This window comes from Pseudophryne corroboree, chromosome 6 (genome assembly GCF_028390025.1).
Source record: "Pseudophryne corroboree isolate aPseCor3 chromosome 6, aPseCor3.hap2, whole genome shotgun sequence".
Lineage (NCBI taxonomy): Eukaryota > Metazoa > Chordata > Amphibia > Anura > Myobatrachidae > Pseudophryne > Pseudophryne corroboree.
In genome coordinates, this window is record NC_086449.1 from 89,467,817 (window position 1) to 89,487,869 (window position 20,053).

The following is a 20,053-nucleotide window of genomic DNA, read 5'->3' on the forward strand; positions in this document are numbered from 1 at the left end:
CTAGCACCCACTCCTTCACTTCTGGGGCGCACCTGCTGTTGAACTGCTCCCTGCAGATCAGGTCGATCAGTGCGTCCCACGTAGTGGCTTCCGAATCCTTCACCCACTTCACCACGTACTGCCGCAGCTGGGTGGCGAACTGCTCATGGGTGCTGCTAGGATTCTTGGGCAAGTCTCTGAATTTCTCCCTGTAAGACTCGGGAGTGATGAAGAATCGCTGGAGGAGGGCCTTCTTGACTTCGTCGTAGTTCCCACAGTCCTCCGCGGCCACTCCTCGATAGGCCTCCAAGGCCTCTCCATGCAGAGTGGGCACAAGGTGTCTCACCCACTCTGACTTGGGTAGATCATGTAGTTTACAAGTCCTCTCAAAGACTTGCAAATGTCCATCAATGTCCCCGTTACTGTCTGCAAACTTGGCAAACTGAACTCGTCCTGATCTGTGTACAACAGCTGACAACGGCTCCCGGGGTACCACGGCTTGTGATGCCCGCTTCGCATGCCACATCCGAATGACAAGCATGCGTTCTTGCTCCGTTGCCCTTTCCCCCAATTCCGCTAGCCGATCTGCTAGGGTATCCGGGTCGCCCCCCCTGGGACGTTGGGATCCTGGCCCTGCTAGGGATTGCTGGGAGACATGGCTGTTGTGAGAGAGGGAGGGGCTTGTGGATCTCACCGGTTCTGTACGAAGGGCCACTGTTGGGTCGTCCTCTGTGATGCTGACGTCGTCAGTGTTTTCCACCTCTACCCGATGAGACTCTTCCCAGCTCTTGAGCGCCGCCTGCATGACGCTCCTGGACGCGTTGAAAGGGATTTCCACATCCTTCCCCTGGCATACGATCTCCAGATCCTCCTTGGACATTCCGCTGAATTCCGCCATCTTGTGCGTTCTCCTGCGCTGCAGTTACTCCTCTCCTGAGTAACTCGGCTTCTCCAATCGGGTGATGAAAAGCCGCCTGGGAATATCCCACCACTATGCCACCAATTTCTGTGACAGGACGGTACCGTACGAAAGCACTCGTCGCTTTCGCGTCCCGTTGACTGCGCACAGATTGGAAAGGTCAAGCCGCACGAGGCCTGACCACATAGGGGATTCCCGCTTACCGTCAGTAACCGCCTGTTACTGACTCCACCCACTGCGCTGTGGGCGGGTTCTCGCTGCCACCACCAAACTCCTAACCTGCCGTGGCGTTTGGAACCACGGTTCTGCTCTGTATGTGCCGACGCACTGCCTTACCACAGTTGTGTGGTGCTGACGAATCCCCACTAGCCACTTGCTAGGCCTCTACCGGTAGCTGGCGGAAGGCGGAGCTTGGAGACGCTAGGTGCTTCCCTGGACAGCCGGAGGACGGGGCTAGGTTTGGCCTAACCCTGTTGGTCACAAGATGGAGCAGTCTTCTTGAGGCAAAGATGTTTATTGCTCAAATAACCTTTAAAAAGGCTCCTCCCTATTGCTAGGGGCAACAGCATACAATCAGATGTTTTCAGCAGAAGAAGATGTTACAATATACACTCCTATGGGCCAACTGCCCTTCTTTTATCCCTCTCCAAGACCCCTTACCACAGGGGGTAAGCCCGCCCTGTGGTGCACAACCAATCAATGTTTACCCATGAACTGTGCATGCTCTGGTCTCATGCACAGCTTTACATTGTTCCCTATGGACAGTGGGGAGTGGTCGGTCTCCTTTGACTCTCCCATCTTGGAGATTCAGGATACTCCCACGGTGCCGTTCAGTCTGGCTGGGGGGAAGTTTTCCCTCCTAATCTGACTTCCAGAAACCTGCCCGGGACCCCTCTCACTGCTTGCAGCCTGGATTTGGGCTCCAGAGCGGGGCAGCCTGGCTCCCCGGTCCAGGTTTCTTGGCACTACGGGTGATCTCCATGGAGCTCCAAGAAACCACTCAGCCTGTTTCCTAGCTGAGCTGTTTCTCTTTCTCCCTGTGCCCCTTGGAAAGGTGAGGCTGGATGGGAAAGCATTCCGTTTTTGGGGAAAAGGTCTGGGAGAATCCATCAGCCTGCACAGCCATGGATTCCCCCCTCCTGGGACACACAATCAAGTAAGTGCAATTTATCTTTAAATACATTACATTTAAATCACACTGTACATGTTTATACATTTAAATACCCTCTGAGCCTGCACAGGCTCCACATACCTAGGCACTGCATGTTTTACACAATGTCCTGTTCTGTAACTACTGTGCCCAGCGCTCAGCGCTGGGCTTCCCTAGCCCTGCAGCCTGGCTGCTAGGGCTCTCTCTCAGTGCTGGAGGTATGGGGCTGGCTTCCCCCATCCTCCAGCCTGCCTTCCTGCCTCTGGGGTTCCAGGGAGCTGGCTCTCCCTGTCCCCCCAGTGTGGCACTAACTCCGTGGCATCGCCGCATGCAGCGGCGCACCCCCCTGTACCGAAGCCCGGCGGCCCGGGACACTTGTCCCGGCCGCCGTGACCCTGGCTTTGTTGCAGCGCTGAGGCGCCGGGAGCGTAGCTCCCGGACCCCAGCGCTCATCAGCCTGCTCGCCAACCTAATTTCCCCCACACCGCTAGGGAGCCGGCTAGCCCGGTCCCCCATGAGCGGCGCTGACTAGTAGCCTCGCCGCAGCGTCCGGCGGGGAGCCGGGCTGCGGCGCACCCCCCCCTCGCTGGCTAGCAGCCCGGGACGTCCGTCCCAGCTGCTGCGGCTGGCCACCCGTGCTGGGCTGAGGCGCCGGGAGCAGAGCTCCCGGCCCCCAGCGGCGGCTCTCACAGAGAACACTGCAGCGGGAGCCGAGCTCCCAGCCGCAGCGCTCACCCTTCTCCCCGGCGCGCACACTCCAGTGCGCCCGGGGATGCATCGACTGCTGCCGGGAGCGGAGCTCCCGGACTCCGGCGGTCGGCGGCTGCCCTCTCCCCCGGCGTGCACACTCTGCTGAGCGCGCCGGGGGGCTGTCCTCTCCCTGCCGTGGTCTCCGGAGAGGTCCGGGACCACGGCACAACCAAAAATACATTTTTTACATTAATAAAACACGGCGCCTAGCGCCCACGATATGTTTTTAAATCTGGCGCCAAGCGCCCATTGTCTCTCGAAATGGCGCCGGGCACTAGGGGTTAACCCCTTCAGTGCCGCAGGCGGCCATTCTCCTCGTGGCTGGGGCTCTCCGGCCACAACACCCAACCCAAATCTAACTCTATCTGCACATGTTATATCTGCCCCCCTGCAGTGCACATGGTTTTGCCCAACTGCTAACAAATTTGCTGCTGCGATCAACTTTGAATTAGGCCCCTTATGTGTATAAGGGCATTAATAAAGGTTGGCATAATGTGTAAGGCGCATTATGTTTATAAGGACATTAATAAGTGTCATATGTATAAGGGGCATTCTGTGTGGTATTATGTGTATAAAGCAGGCATGTCCAAACTGCGGCCCTCCAGCTGTTGTGAAACTACATATCCCAGCATGCCCTGACACAGTTTTACTGTCAGAGAATGCTAAAGCTGTGTCAGGGCATGCTGGGATATGTAGTTTCTCAACAGCTGGAGGGCCGCAGTTTGGACATGCCTGGCATAAAGGCATTACTAATGTATGGCATTATGTGTATAAGGTGCTTTACTGTGTGGCGTAACGTATAAAAAAGGCACTACTGTGTGGTCTAATGTGAATAAAGAGCAATAAGGTGTGTTGTAATGTGAATAAGGAGCAATTCAGTGTGATATAATGTGAATATGGAGCACTACTGTGGGGAGTAATGTACATAAGGTAAAGTGGTACTACTGTGAGATGTAACATGAAAAAGGGACACTATTGCATGATAAAATGTGAATAGAGTTGCACTACTGTGTTACGAAATTTGAATTGGGGGTACTATTGTGTGGCTATGCCCCTTCCCAGCAAGAACAAAACCCGTTTTGGGCTGTGTGCAGAATGTGCGCACTGTTCCTATTTAAAATATAGCAGGTAGGAGCACCAAAATGAGGACTGCTATGGGTTACGGGTGATGGTGCTGGGAAAGGGGTGCAAGGTCAGAGGTGGAACTAGCGGTGGTGCTAGGGGGCACCAGCCAAAATCTTGCCTAGGGCATCATATTGGTTAGGGACGGCTCTGCTGTCGGCTGCCAGCTATAATTGTGAGTTACATGCTACTGGGGGGAAGCCACATGTGGCAATCGGCCCCACACTGATGTCAGCTTCCCGGGAACCTTCCCGGTAACTTTAAAGGCCAATTTGTCCCTGGTTACAGCACAGCTTTGATCAATGGAAAATAAGAATGCAGTAGTGTGTGGATGCAGAAGGGGAGTACATAGAAGGGGAACGGAGTTAAAATATACTTAATATAATTAAACGTAAATTATAGCATCAGTCTCGTTAATTAATAGCCACACTTTGTAATGATGGGGTCTGGTACTAAATGTATACACCAGAATGTCAGCATGGGTTAATAGTTAAAACAATGTGCTTCATATTGTCTAAAAGACACAAATTTATATGGATGTGTACCTGTCAGAGAATGTCAAGTGACTGTAGATATAAAAAAACATATACATAATAAAACATATACATTTAATATTTGACACACACAATAAACATGTACTAAAAATAGCTGATCATATATAGGACTTATCACTGAATGTCTCAGGCAATTTGAAAAATGGTTTGCAGGATCCTTAGTATATTCCACAAATAAATGAACAATGTACCACTGGGTAATAATACATTGATACTAAGAGTATCCTTTAAGGCTGAATGGAACTTTTGATGCAAGTAAGTTCTTAATGAAACCAAATGCTCCACTGTATCCATAAATGTTAACACATACCTCCCAACATGACCCTCTCCTGGATGGACACAATGCTCTGCTCCTGGACTTCCCTATTAATTTATGATTGCCATCAACTGTGCTGAAACACCTTTCTTATCCATTAACCCGTTTAAATCAGGTGCCGGCAATTATCAATTAAGAGAAAAGTGCAGGAGCAGAGCATTGTGTCCCTCCTGGAGAGGGTCATGTTGGGAGGTATGTTAACAGGTGTGCTTAGAATAAGTTTTACACGCCCGCCGGCGTGCCGGCTGTAATTAGTCACAGTTCAATGTAAGCAAGGAAACGTTGCTGGAATAATTACCCACGAGTAGATGGATTGCTCTTTCCACTGATGTTGCGCCTCTGTCTCTCCGTTCCCAGTGGTGAGGCTGTCACTGCCCCGGGCGATGTTAGCGCCGATGCACAGTCTGGTCCGTTTGAATGGAGAGGTGAGCACGCTGTTCTGCTGACGCACACCTCACTGCCGGATATGAATTCCGTTCAGCGGGGAGCCAGGTAATCAGTGCTGCCCGCACAGATCACAGTGGTGGGGGTGATTCAAAGTGCTTCAAGTAGCGCCGCAATCGTGATGGGTACAATATCCAGCTTATCCTCCGGTGCTAGTGGTGCAGTGAAGTTACTCCCATGAGTGAAGAGCGGTGTTTTAACTATTAACCTATTCCGATATGCCAGAGACTCTAACCAAGGCCCTCATTCTGACCTGATCGCTAGCAGGCTACTTTTAGCACGGCTGTGATCAGGTAGTCGCGGCCTACAGGGGAGGGGGGATTGCTGTGCAGTGCTGAACTTACTTGTACAGAGAGCTGTTTGTGTAGTTTCTGCACAGCTCAGGACTTACTCACCCGCTGCAATCATCCAGGACGGAGCTGACGTCAGGATCCCTCTCTTGAAACGGCTGGGCACGCCTGCGTTCGGACAAATACTCCCTAGAAACGGTCAGTTGACGCCTCCAGCCGGCCTCTTCCTGTCAATCTTCTTGCAGTTGTCGGTGCGATCGCTTTCTTCATTAGTTTGGTCGCGGCGCATGCGCAGTTCATACCCGATCACAATGCTGCGAAAAACTGCAGCGTGTGATTGGATCGGAATGACCCCCCAAGTCTCAAAACATATGCAGCTCTGAACTAAATTGGTAAATAGCGCCGGCAAGGTGGTGCTGGCTGCTAACTACCAAAGAGTACATCTCTTTTCTATTCTTTGGTACAGAAGAATGTCAGCATGGTCTGAATGTTGACATGCACTCTATCAACACAAGCTGAGTTGATACCCAAGAGATATTTCACTTGTTACTGATCAACAGCTTAACCACACAACATCCTGCTATATAATATGTACATTAAAGAATATGAAACTAAGGCTGTCTAATTATTACACACACAGATCATAACTATTCTTACCCGCTGAGTGTTACAATAACACATTGTATCCAACAACTATTATATACACCTACTAAAAGGCAGCAATTTAATAGGAACTAGGACAGAACTTTAAAGTGACACAATTAACTAACAAATATTTGTTACACCGTAGATTAATAGCTGGTGTTTACAGTAGAAAATAATTTGTAATCATGTAATTTAATGTCTTACTTTTTCTTTCCTTTTCTAATATTTTAGATATTACCGGCGGTATGTAATGCCGCCCGGGTTTGGCGGCTGTGAGGGATGCGGGCCGAACTCAGACTTTTTATAAAGGGGCAGTCACTTACAAGCAGGGTCAGACTGGCCCACAAGGGAACAGGGGAAACCCAAGGCGGGCCCCAATGCCTGTGGGCCCTCCACCTCCTCTAGGGATCAGGCTCCAGGCACTATCCTACTGCACTTGAATTATGCATTATACATATGTTACATTATACATCACAGGACTATGGGGGTGGTCTTCAGTATGCCGACTGACGGGATCCTGGCGCACAGTATACCGGCGCCGGGATCCCGACAGCCGGCATACCGACACTTATTCTCCCTCGTGGGGGTCCACGACCCCCTGGAGGAAGAATAAAATAGCATAACGCACCACCGTGCCCGTAGCGTGGCGAGCGCAGCGAGCCCGCAAGGGGCTCATTTGCGCTCGCCACACTGTCGGTAAGCCCGGCGGTCGGGCTCCCGGCGCCGGTATGCTGGTCGCCGGGAGCCCGACTGCCGGCATACCGTAGTGAACCCGACTATGGTTTATTATATATTTACCTTGTACTCTCTAATGGTTAGCTAAACCTCTGTGATGGCTGGCCACGCCCCCACTGGAGCCGGGCCCCTAAAACTGCATTCCCCCAGTGAGCCATTCATGCCCCAGTCTGACACTGCCTACAAGGCCAAACTCTGCCTTGTAAGTGATTGCCTCTTTAAAAAAAGTACGAGTTTGGCCGGCAACCTGCATGGCCGCCGAACTCGGGCGGCATTACACACCGCCGCACATCTCTATTTGAGATTTCCTAAGTACTAAATGTTTTAAAATAAAAATAATAAATATATATTTACAAATAAAGGTCAAATGTATATATATAAAAAAAAATCGAATGATCTCGGTAGTGGCCTGTATTAAGGATCTCTTCTTTTTCTTCTTGTGTGTATAAACTTCTGCCATGTAAAATGTTATTTGCAAATCCCAAGACAATATTGTGTTTATTTAATGTTATGACCACAAAAAAAAAAAAAATTAAAGGCAAATAAAAAGTAACAGAGGATAAGTATGGCTGGTAATTTTAAAGTTCCAGAAAACACTGCCAGGAGAGAACATACTGTATAACACAGCAGATCACTGGGTGTTACTGGGCACTTTCTTGTTTTGCTCATTTGTTTATGTACTTTGTTAGGTGCTGTGGAAACCTCGGGAGCCATATAAATAATGGATAATAATAATAATGATGAAAATAATAATAATAATAATAATAATAAAGCAGTAGTTCACAATCTTTTTTAATTACTATGACCTATTATTATCTTTTATTTATATGGTGCCACATGGGATCCGCAGCGCCCAATTACAGAGTACATAAATGAATAAGGAAAACAGTCACTTACAGTTGAAGACAATATAGGATAAGTACAGGGTAAATAAACATAATTAAATCAGCAGATGACACTGAAATAAGTATCAGGGTGGCAGAAAACCAAGGGATTTGGTGCCATCATTGATGGTTTACATAAGAGAAGGAAAAGCAGATGAGGAAAGAGGGCCCTGCTCATGAGAGCTTACATTCTGAAGCCCGAGGATTTTTTTCATGGCATCCCTAGGCTAAACATTTCATATTGAGAAATTTAGAAAAAAAAGTAAATCTTGTTAACTTGTCATTCTTATGTTCAGTTATGTGGCGTGGTCACTGGGACAGGATATGCTGCTATTTGTCCACATATTTATGATTGAAAGCCTCTAGCACTGGTTTTGCCTTTTACATGACCATAAATAATATGATTTGGTCCTCGACCACCAACCCATAAAGGACAGGACTGGCCATCTGAGCTTTTAGCGGGCAATTTCAATAGTATTCCAGTAAGTTGACGTACCCAGAATTGTTTTTCAATGACATAAAATAATATTTTTGCGGCGTTACAATTTAAACATGTATGTGATAAAAATCCTCATAATAGTACCATCTTTAAAATGTAAATGAAATGGGAAGCCAAGTACAAGCAATTGTTTTTTTTATATTAACATGCTATGGGCTGTATTAACTAATTAGCTAATTTTCATAGCCACCAAATTTCAGCAGATTGGCCTGTGGGCTTGAGGGGGACATTTACTAAGCAGTGATAAGAGCGGAGAAATGAGCCAGTGGAGAAGTTGCCCCATCAACCAATCAGAAGCTCTGTGTAATTTTATAGTATGCAAATTATAGATGTTACTTCATTGCTGATTGGTTGCCATAGGCAACTTCTCCACTGGCTCACTTCTTCGCTCTTATCACTGCTTAGTAAATGTCCCCCTGATTTTGAAAAAAAACAGGAGCTGGTTGGAACTTTGGGGGTCATTTATATCTGATCGCTGGGCTGCGTTTTTTTGCTGTCCTGCATTCAGATAGTCGCCGCCTACAGGGGGAGTGTATTCTCTCTGTGCAAGTGTGTGATGCTATGTGTACACTAAGCTGCTAAAATTCAGTGTGTGCAGTCTCTGTGCAGCCCAGGACATAGGTGCCATGTACTAAGCAGTGATAACATTGGAGAAGTGAGCCAGTGGAGAAGTTGCCCATGGCAACCAATCAGCACTGACGTAACATTTACAATTTGCCTAGTATAAACATATACAGAGCAGCTGATTGGTTGATGGGGCAACTTCTCCACTGGCTCACTTCTCCACTTTAATCACTGCTTTGTACATGTCCCCCTTACTCCTCCTGTGCGATCACATCAGGCTGATCGGGGCCGGAGCTGACTTCAGACACACTCCCTGAAAACGCTTGGACACGCCTGTGTTTTTCCAAACACTCCTAGTAAATGGTCAGTTACCACCCACAAATGGCCTCTTCCTGTCAATCACCTTGCAAGTGCCTATATGAACAGATTTTTCGCACCATCCCACTACTGACCAGCGATACCCTTTGTTTGACTGACATGCGTGCTCATTGCGGTGCATACACTTGTGCTTTTAGTACCTGATCGCCCGCTGTGCGAAAACGCACAGCAGCGATCAGATCTGAATGACCCCCTTTATCTCCGTCCACTTTATCTTCATACAAGGCATAGTAAATAGAACCTTATATCTCTCTGCACATGTTACATCTGCTCCATCAGCAGTGCAACATGGTTTTGCACAGCTGTGTGGTTTGGTTTTTTTTTTTGCTTTGCTTACAACCCTGGATCAGGCCCAATGCCATTTTAAAACTGGCAGGAAAAACACTGAAAATCATTAGCTTTAGAAATCCCGCCCCTTAGTGAATACAGCCCTATGTCCAGTGACGGCTCCAGAGGTGGGGCTGCAGCGCAGTCCAAATTTCAAATAGGGGAGCCACCAACTGCCACTCCAAACACTGCCAAACATCACCCGCCAGGAACGACTGACAGTTGGTGTGGTCTCTCGTATTTAAATTTTAAACTGCGCTGCAGCCCCAGCGTTGAGGCCGCCGCTGTCTATGTCTCAAAGGAACAATAAACTACAGGCTAATGTGATACAGCACTTATACTTACTTTGAATATACATCTTTTGTGGCTGGCTTTGGGTTTTAAAAAGAGCTTCACATGTAAACTCCATCTCATGCATGTCCTTAGTGACCTCCAGCATGCATGTGACCTTAGAGTTGTTTCCCTTAATTGTCGCACAGTCTGTGAATTTTACATTGCCCTTTATTTCCAGCTGCACATCCATATGGGCCGTGTATGGTAATGTGCACGTGATGTTTGTGTCATCGTCTTCAATTATCTTGTTTTCAAAATGCAATGTGGGGATTGGCAGAAAAGCTGAGGAGAGACAAATCGTCAATAAAAAATAAACATGTAATAAGAGTCAACAATTTTACACTGGATTTGAGTGCATGTTATTACATCACTGCATCATTGTCTCACTGTGACTTTCAAGAATGTCTTTGTAATCTTCATACTTCACACAGGGTGGGATGTACTAAACGGAAAATGCGGTAAACCCCCGTTTACCACATTTTCCGAATGTACTAACAGCTGTCTGCCGGGACACTGCCGCGGAGGGGAACGCCTGAAGTCCAGGGCCTACCGGAGATCGCAAAGGACAGCTCTTATCAGAAGAGCTGTCCTTCGCAAAAGCAGTTGCATATGTTACTACATTTGGGATTGGTATCGGTCAGAATCACACATAGCACTTGGGGACCCACTTAGGGGTACATTTACTAAGATGGAGTTCTGTTTAAGATGGGCTGTTTCCCATAGCAACCAATTAGATTCCAGGTATTATCTTCTAGAAGGTGCTAGATAAATGAGAAGTAGAATCTGATTGGTTGCTATGGACAACATCTCATCTTAAATAGAACTCCCATTTTAGTAAATTTACCCATTGGACTCTCCTCAGGTATTGGAGACATTTCTTTTTCTGAATGCACAGTTTGTTCTACTGCCTTAGTCATACCTCCCAACTGTCCCGATTTTCGCGGGACAGTCCCGTTTTTTGGGGTCTGTCCCGCTGTCCCACCCGCGGGCCGTAGTGTCTCGCGGTGGGGGGGAGCAGTTGGGAGGCTCAGTCTCTCGCTGCCCTGCTTAGCAGAGCAGCGGTGAATAGACGCTGTGCGCATGCGCACAGCGTCTATTCATTGTAGACAGAGGGAGAGGGGGCATGCCAGCGGCTCACGGAGCGCTGGGCATGCCCCCTCAGTGACGAAATTGGGGGCGTGGCTCGCGATCGCGGGTCTTCTCACGAAGCCACGCCCCCTTTTCATAGGCCACACTCCTTTTTCGGGAGCGCGTGCGGCTTTGCCGCGCGTGTGTCCCTCTTTCAAGGCGGCCAAAGTTGGGAGGTATGCCTTAGTGATTTTCAGGTTTTTTTTTTTCACTTCTAGGCTCTGAGTGTGAGGTATCTTGAGTGGCAGAAGAAGATGCCTCACTGACAGGTGCAAAACCACCACTCAGAAATAAAGGCCAACACCTGAGCCTTTCCTTGCCACTGCGTGTGGTGAATAGCATGTTAGCAATTTTATGTTTTTCTGTACTTAACCTTCCCTTTATAAAAGGTGTTTTGTTTTGATTTTTACCACTGTATATTGGGTTTTTGGTTTTAGATGCCCTGACTTAGATCCACTATGCCCTTCAGCAGCGACTGTAGATGCTGGACTATCGTCATCATCATGACTGAGGGCAGCAGGTTGGTGTTCTCTAAACTGATTGTTATCCATTTCAAGTGCGTGAATCACAGGGTTAGATGCACGTAAGGAAAGCCTACTAGGGTACAGCACACCAAAAAGTACAAACAATAGAAATTAACTATATATTTTTGTATAACTTGCAGCTCCTTTCAAACTGTGTGAATCACATGGTTAGATGCATGTGAGGAAAGCGCACTAGGTTCATAGCACCAAATAGTACAAACAATAGAAATTACCACTATATATATATTTTTTTTTTTAATAATGTGTAGCTCTTTTCAAACTGCGTGAATCACAGGTTTAGATGCATGTGCAAAAAAGGTTCAGTGCACCAAATAGTACAAAGTCAAACAATAGAAATTAACAATATATTTTTATATAACTTGCAGCTCCTTTCAAACTGCATAAATCACAGGGTTTAGATGCTAGGCTATCATCATCATAATGACTGGTGGCAGCAGGTTGGTGTTCTCTGAACTGATTGTTATCCATTTTAATTGTATGAATCACAGGGTTCGATGCACATGAGGAAAATGCACTAGAGTATAACGCACCAGAGTATAGCGCACCAAATAGTACAAACAATAGAAAATAATATATATTTTTTTTTAAAATAAAATAACTTGCAGCTTCTTTCAAATTGTGTAAATCACAGGTTTTGATGCACGTGAGGAAAGTGCACTAGGGTACAGAGCACCAAATAGTACAAAGTCAAACAATAGAAATTAACAATATGTTTTTATATAACTTGCAGCTCCTTTCAAACTGCTTGAATCACAGGTTTAGCTGCACGTGAAGAAAAGCGCACTAGGGTACAGTGCACCAAATAGTACAAAGTCAAACAATAGAAATTAAGAATGTATATTTATATAACTTGCAGCTCCTTTGAAATTGCGTGAATCACAAGGTTAGATGCATGTGAGGAAACACACTAGGGTACAGCACACCAAATAGTACAAACAATAGAAATTAATGATAAATGTAAAATAACTTGCAGCTGTTTTTAAACTGTGTATATCACAGGGTTAGATTCACATTAGGAAAACGCACTAGGGTATAACGCATCAAATAGTACAAACAATAGAAATTAACAATATATTTTTGTAATTTTTTTAAATAACTTGCAGCTCCTTTCAAACTGTGTGAATCGCAGGTTTGGAGTCACATGAGGAAAGTACACCAGGGTACAGCACACCAACTAGTACAAAGTACAAACAATAGAAATTAACAATATATTTAAAATAGTTTGCAGCTCCTTTCAAACTGCGTAAATCACAGGGTTAGATGCACGTGAGGAAAGCGCACTAGGGTACAGCGCACCTCATTGTGAGACTCTGAGTCTCTGGAGTGGACACAGCACAGTTATAGAACTATATGGAAGTTAACACATAGCAACACAGTGTACCCCCTAAGTAAGGTTCCTTGTGAGACTCTGTCTGATGCTGGACACAGCAGTTCATCCTCTATATGTCAATATATAATATAGTATACTACTGTAATGTAAAACTAAAAATGTACCCCCCAATTGAAATTTTATTATGCAGAATTGCAGATAAATCTTTTTAAATGCAGAGTTTATGCAGCAAACTTCAGCGTGCTGCTTTCTCCGTAAAATGGCGTTGAGTCTCAGCTGCGTCGCCTTTGATAGAATTCAAGTCCTGCGACAATCTGACGGCGGGAAGATTGCATTCGGCCTCGTTGGGGGATCCGAGTCTGGCGGGAACACCCGAGCGGGAACCCCCGTTCAGAAGGGTTTGGATTCCTCGGAATCTGAACTGCTCATCTCTAGTTATGATCTGCTCATAATTCCCCCCCAAAAAATGCCCTTACTGTGCTCAGTCTGTGCTGAACTTCCACTTTTGACCCCTGTCCAGTTGTAAGCAGGTGCAAGCCAGTGAGTCCAAGGGGCCCACGCCACACACCCTGCACCCATTTCTTGAATACTTACCTCTCTGGAGTATCATGTCGCTGGAAGCAGCACGGCACAAATCACCAGGTAAGTGGCACGGCGGCATGAATGCGCAATATGAAAATCACCAGGAAAATAGCCACCACACCATTTTCCTGGAGACCTGCTCATATGCACTAGACTTTGGCACAGTGCTAGGATCTATTAGTACTCAGAGTCTACTGCGCTGTTAGCTAGAGAGGAGAAGCCTCGATAGAGACTGCACACGGGCCTCCTCCTTTCTTAATATGTCCCTGATGCAATACTTATATTTTGCTATTAAATAGCATGAGGTCACAATGTTGTCACTGAGTTATAATGGGAGATTATTGTCCCTCTCCATCCACAATCAGATCATGGACTTAAGGTGCATACACACTTGCCGAGAAAATGTGAGCGACGTCGCTCATTTTCCCCCTTCCTGAGCGACGTCACTCATTTTTTCAGCAAGTGTGTATGCTGCCAGTGAGAGCGATGACACATTGGGGGTAATTTAGAATTTACCACATCTACGATCATTTACTCTGACATGTGGGGGGATGCCCAGCATGTCAGGCCCTAACCCCCCCCCCCCCCCTCCCCGCACAAGTACAAAAGCATTGCACAGCGGCGATGCTTTTGTACTTGACAAGTAGCTCCGTACAGCTCCTGCACGCTGGCAGGGAGCTACTTGTCGCATCACACAGCCACCGATGCCCGCCACCTGCAATCCGTGCATGCCTGTGTTGCCCAGGCCGCACCCCCAAAGAGATGGGCAAATGCCACCGGCCAGCCCAGCGAACGCCTCTGCCTATCAATCAGGCAGAGGCGATCTCTGGGCTAAGATGCTGATAGCATCTCTGGCATGCATATGTGCACAACAGCGCATGCGCAGTTCAGACCTCATCGCCCGCTGGGCGAAAACGCATAGCAGCGATCAGGTCTAAATTAGCCCCATAGAGCGACGTCGTCTAGTGTGTATGGCCCTTCAGGCTACCAAATAAGTATTACATAGTAATAATAACAACGAGAGAACAAGTCTCGTATACCGTAACACTACACACAGTACACAGTGTCAGACTAGGGCATGAAGGTTCCACCGGGGAAATACAGTGGTAGGGGCCCATGCTCAGGGGTGTTGTGAGCCATCATAGAGGCTTGGCTAATCATTAGAGAGTGCATGGTCTGGACTACTTGATGAATATATACTGTAGTGGAATAGTACGCACTAAATAGTACACTGTGCTCTTAAATCAGTGTCTGAATAATGTTTATGTTACAGTACGTCAGTGTTTCAGATCATGCTTTATCATGTTAATCCTTTTTTTAACCAAATGAATTTGCTGCACTGAGAGCTCCACTTGTCACATAGAACTGCCTTGCCAGGTCTAGTTATGGCCGCATTCAGGATAAATAATCATTTTCCACTTTCACACTCAAATCTGTTATTAAAAAAACAGTTATTACATTAAAATTAAACTTACCGTGAACTTGAAAAGCCTGTAACACCAAGATGCTGGCTCCAGCCCAGAGAACGCAGAACTCCATTGGGGAACAGTAACATATATATCAGTGCAGCTAGATGAGTAGCTTTCAAAGAAAGTGTGAAGCGCTCTCCGTTATAGCAGACTTTATCAAAACAATAGCTGGAAGGAAGTTGGTGGGTAAAAGATGCACTGCAGTTCTTTTTTTTTTTTGTCCCTGAGAGTTTTCAGATTCTTTCACTGCAGGACAGAGTTGGAGACAGACTTAGCAATGTAGAAAGCGTTTTAATATGACATAAGTTACAGTAAGTGCTGGGATTTTTAAGTGCTACACTTTCACTGAAGGAGGAAGTAGTTGGAAGTGTAAGATATGTTAAGCATACCTCCCAACTGTCCCGATTCCCATTGGACAATCCCGCTATTTGGACACTGTCCCGCTGTCCCTCCCGCAGGCAGCAGTGTGTCCTGCGGGTGGGAGGGGGGGGGGGGTGCAGTTGGGGGAGCCTTTGATCACCAGCTGCTCTGCAAAGCAGTGAGTGATCTCTGAATACATGCCATGCACAAGCGCACGGCATCTATTCAGTGCTGGGAGGGGAGCAGGGGGCTGCTTAGCTGCTCGGGGAGCGCTGGGCACCCCCCCAAAATAACAGAAAACTGGGTCCATGGAGCGAGGCATTGCCCACTAGGCAAAATCCACACCCTCCAACTCGATGCCAAGGCCCTTCTTCGGTAGCGCTTAACACATACCTCCCAACTTTTCAATGTAAGGGGTTGATGCCACGTCCCGAAGTAGGGTGTGGCATCAACCCCGTACATTGAAAAGTTGGGAGGTATGTGTTAAGCGTTAACAGAAATAATTCTGCAAAGTTGTGTTTAGATTTGATATGGCGCTAAGGGTCGCAGAGATGCAAAGCTTGCTCTATCGCAAGGGAGAATGATGACATTGATCGGAATCTGCAGGGGGTGTGGGCAGCCATTTTCCAAGTTGAAGCTAATATTCACACTTTTGCCAGTTATTCATAGTGAATGGACCGGCTTCATGCACATTGGGGTCCCTCGATGCAGAGCTGCAGGTGTAAATGTTTTTTTCAAAATGTGAACAAAGTCCATATACATTTACGGTGGTGCTTGAAAGTTTGTGAACCCTTCAGAATTTTCTATATTTCTGCTGAATTTTGACCTAAAACCAAGTCCTAAAAATAAAGAGAACCAAATCAAACAAATGAGACAAAAAAATTAGATGTGCTGTTTTTTTTTAAATTGAGGAATATTATCCAATTGCAAATATCTGTGAGTTGCAAAAGTATGTAAACCTTTAGGCTTAGCAGATATTTTGAAAGTGAAAATAGAATCAGGTATATTCAATCTATGGAATGACAATCAGGTGTGAGTGGAAGTCCTGTCATTAAAAGAACAGGTATCTATCAAAATCTGATGTTCACGACACATGTTTGTGGAAGTTTATCATGGCACAAACAAAGGAGATTTCTGAGGACCTCAGAAGAAGAGTTGTTGATGCTCATCAGGCTGGAAAAGGTTACAAAATCATCTCTAAAGACTTTGGACTACCAATCAACAGTCAGACACATTGGGACAGATGTATTATACCTGGAGAAGTGATGAAGCAGTGATAAGTGCAAGGTGATAACGCACCAGCCAGTCAGCTCCTGTCAATTTACATATTGGAGCTGATTGGCTAGCGCATTATCACCTTGCACTTATCACTGCTTTATCATTTCTCCAGGCTTAATACATCAGCCCCATTGTGTACAAATGGATGAAATTCCAGACCATTATTACCCTCCCGAGGAGTGGTCGACCAACAAAGATCACGCCAAGAGCAAGGTGTCTAATATTTTGCAAGGTCACAAAGGAACCCATGATAATCTGTAAGCAACTGAAGGCCTTTCTCACATTAGCTAATGTTCATGTGCATGAATCCACCATCAGGAGGACACTGAACAACAATGCCGTCATGGCAGGATTGCAATGAGAAATCCATTGGTCTCCAAAAAGTACATTGCTGCTCGTCTGCAGTTTGCTAAAGATCACCTGGACGATCCAGAAGGCTACTGGAACAATGTTTTGTGGACGGATAAGTCCAAAATAGAGATTTTTGGTTTAAAAGAAAATAATAATAATAAAAATTTAATTTGTATAGCGCTCTTTCTCTAATGTTTGGAGAAAGGAGAACATGGCATTCCAGTATAAAAACATCATACCATCTGTGAAACACGGTGGATGCAGAGCCGGATTAAGAGGGGGGCCCCGGGGATAAGTACCCCGGGCCCCCTTTTTTTAAAGGGCCCCCCGCCACCGCCGCAGATCGGATCTCTGTTCCGATCTGCGGTATTGTGCTGCGCTCCCTGGAGCCGGCGCCACACGCAGTGTCAGGGCAGCACAGCGATTGCTGTCCCTGGCGGCTCTGGCTCCCGGCTCCACTGGACTGCAAAGGCTGACGCTGCGGCCGCAGCCGCCACCGCACGCAGGGAGTCAGTGCCTGTAAAGGGAAGGACAGCTGAGCGACGGCTCAGCTGTCCAATAATCTGAGGAGCAGCAGGCTGCAGGGAAGAAGGAGGACGGCACATGGAGGCAGCAGCCAGCACCCAGTCAGAGGCTCAGCCAGCTCTCCTAGGCCAGCAGCAAAGCACATTAAAAAATGTAAGTCTGGCCGTATTTTGCACTGGGTTTATATATATATATATATATATATATATAAATATATATACACACACACTATATATATATATATATATATATATATATGTGTGTGTATATATATATATATGTATGTGTGTATATATATATATATATATATATATGTGTGTGTGTTTGTGTATATATGTATATATATATATATATGTGTGTATATATATGTATGTGTGTATATATATATATATATATGTATATATGTGTGTGTTTGTGTATATATGTACATATATATATATATATGTGTATATATATATGTATGTGTGTGTATATATATATATATATATATATATATATGTGTGTGTGTGTGTATATATGTGTGTTTATATATATATATATATGTATATGTGTGTGATATATATATATATGTGATTATGTATAGACATATTTATAATTTTCGTGTGCACAGCCACCGCCTAATGTCCGGCACCCCCCTCACCCTCCTGACTGTGACTGCACTGTACGCCCGCCAACACTCTACACCCAAAGACAGCCCGCTCTCTACGGCCGTCCGCCCGCACAGACTTCCCGCGCGCAGAGACCTCCAGCTCTCTATGGCCGCTTGCTATGCCCGCCCACACCAGCTCTGTACACCCGCGTCTATCATCCACCCGACCCTTCCCTCTCTACACTCGCCTCTCTACACTGCACTGTTGAGCATTGCGCTCCCCTCCCCACTGACAGCGAGCCCAGCCGCCGGCGCTCCAGAGCGATGGCTCAGCCCAGTGGCAGACAGGCGGAGGCCCGGACCTGCTACCGCTATGTTGGGAAAAGTCCCCCTTTGTAGCGAGTACTGGTTCCAGGAGGAGGAACACTATGGGGCGCTAGTGGAGTGGTGACCAGGGGAGCCGGACGAAGCTAAAGCTACTTCAGCCTTGTGGGAGCCTGCCAGTTCTCTTCCATTCCTCTTCTCTACCACTCGACGCACCCCCCTCCACACCCATTCCCCCGCGCCGCCGCCACCAGCCAAGCCAATATACAGCGGGGAGGACCAGGGGAGCTACACGCACCATTCAGAAGGCTGCAGCTGTCACCGGAGGACGAGAGGAGCCAGTGTGACAGGATCAGCAGCAACACTGTAACCTGTCAGTGTGCTCGAGGAAAAGCTCCTCCGGCCAGCCGTAATGTCCTCCCGATCTGTAGGTAAGTGAGGTCCATGGCACCCTCACTTTTACATCTTTGTTAAAGTAACCTCATTGTAAGGGGGCTCTCATATATGTATGTGTGTGTGTGTGTGTATATATATATATATATATATATATACTGTATATTATAATTTTAAATTTACACCCTAGGGCCCCCCCGTCTTAAGTACCCCGGGCCCCCCTATGCCTTAATCCAGCTCTGGGTGGATGTGGTGGTGGTGGTATCATGGTTTGGGCCTGTTTTTCTGCACCTGACCCAGGACGACTTGCTATCATTGATGGGACAATGAATTCAATATTATACCAGAATATTCTAAAGGTAAATGTCAGGATATCTGTCCATGAGCTGCATCTCAAGAGAATGTGGATCATGCAGCAAGACAACGACTGCAAGCACACAAGTCATTCGACCAAAGAATGGCTAAAGAAGAATACATTTCAAGTTTGGAATGGCCAAGTCAAAGTCCTGACCATAATCCAATCAAAATGTTGTGGAAGGACCCAAAGCGAGCAGTTCATGGGAGGAACCCCACCAACATAACCGCGTTCAAGCTGTTTTGTATGGAGGAATGGTGTAAAAGTCCTCCAAGCCGATGTTCAGAACTAATCAACAATTACCAGAAATGTTTAGATGCAGTTATTGCTGAACAAGGGCATCAGACCAGATACTGAAAGCAAAGGTTCACATACTTTTAACACTCACAGATATGTGATATTGGATCATTTTCCGCAATAAAACAATTAGCACGTCTAAAAAATTTTTTGTCTCATTTGATTTAGTTCTTTTTATCTCCTTTTAGGACTTGTGTGAAAATCTGAGGTAGTTTTAGGCCAAATTTCAGCAGAAATATAGAAAATTCTGAAGGTTTCACTAACTTCCAAGCATCACTGTATTTGCTAGATGCACACAGTTTTGCAGTGGTGGTGATAAGCGCTAATAACTGTCTTTTTGTTTTATATTCCTATACAGTATGGCAGTAATATTTCTGCACAGAGGCAAACATAGGGGGGAGTTTCCAGTTGCCCAGAAACCTCCCTCTTACCAGGCCCAGACAGGGCTTGAATCAATAGCAGTACATGCAATATATGGGACAAAATGGAGGTTTTGCACATGCCAAGCTCAGACAGACCGATTTTAATGGCAAATAATTGTTCACTATAATCGCTGGCTCAGAATTTGTCTAAGTACTGTATACTATCAGTGTCGGACTGGGGTATGAAGGGCCCACCGGGGTAATGCAGTGGTAGGG

The 20,053-nt window shown here is 46.3% G+C and overlaps 1 protein-coding gene across 2 annotated transcripts in view; it reads right to left on the reverse strand.

Moving 5' to 3' along the window:
• Positions 1–20,053, reverse strand: part of LOC134936440 (intercellular adhesion molecule 5-like) — a 127,188-nt gene that overhangs the window by 98,095 nt on the left and 9,040 nt on the right. For both annotated transcript variants that reach the window (XM_063931468.1, XM_063931467.1), the window contains exons 2-3: positions 14,950–15,189; positions 9,902–10,171 (exon numbers count right to left, since the gene is read on the reverse strand). In XM_063931468.1, coding sequence (XP_063787538.1) covers positions 9,902–10,171; positions 14,950–15,013 — 334 coding nt within the window. In that variant the 5' untranslated portion in view covers positions 15,014–15,189. The remainder of the gene's footprint in view (positions 1–9,901; positions 10,172–14,949; positions 15,190–20,053) is intronic.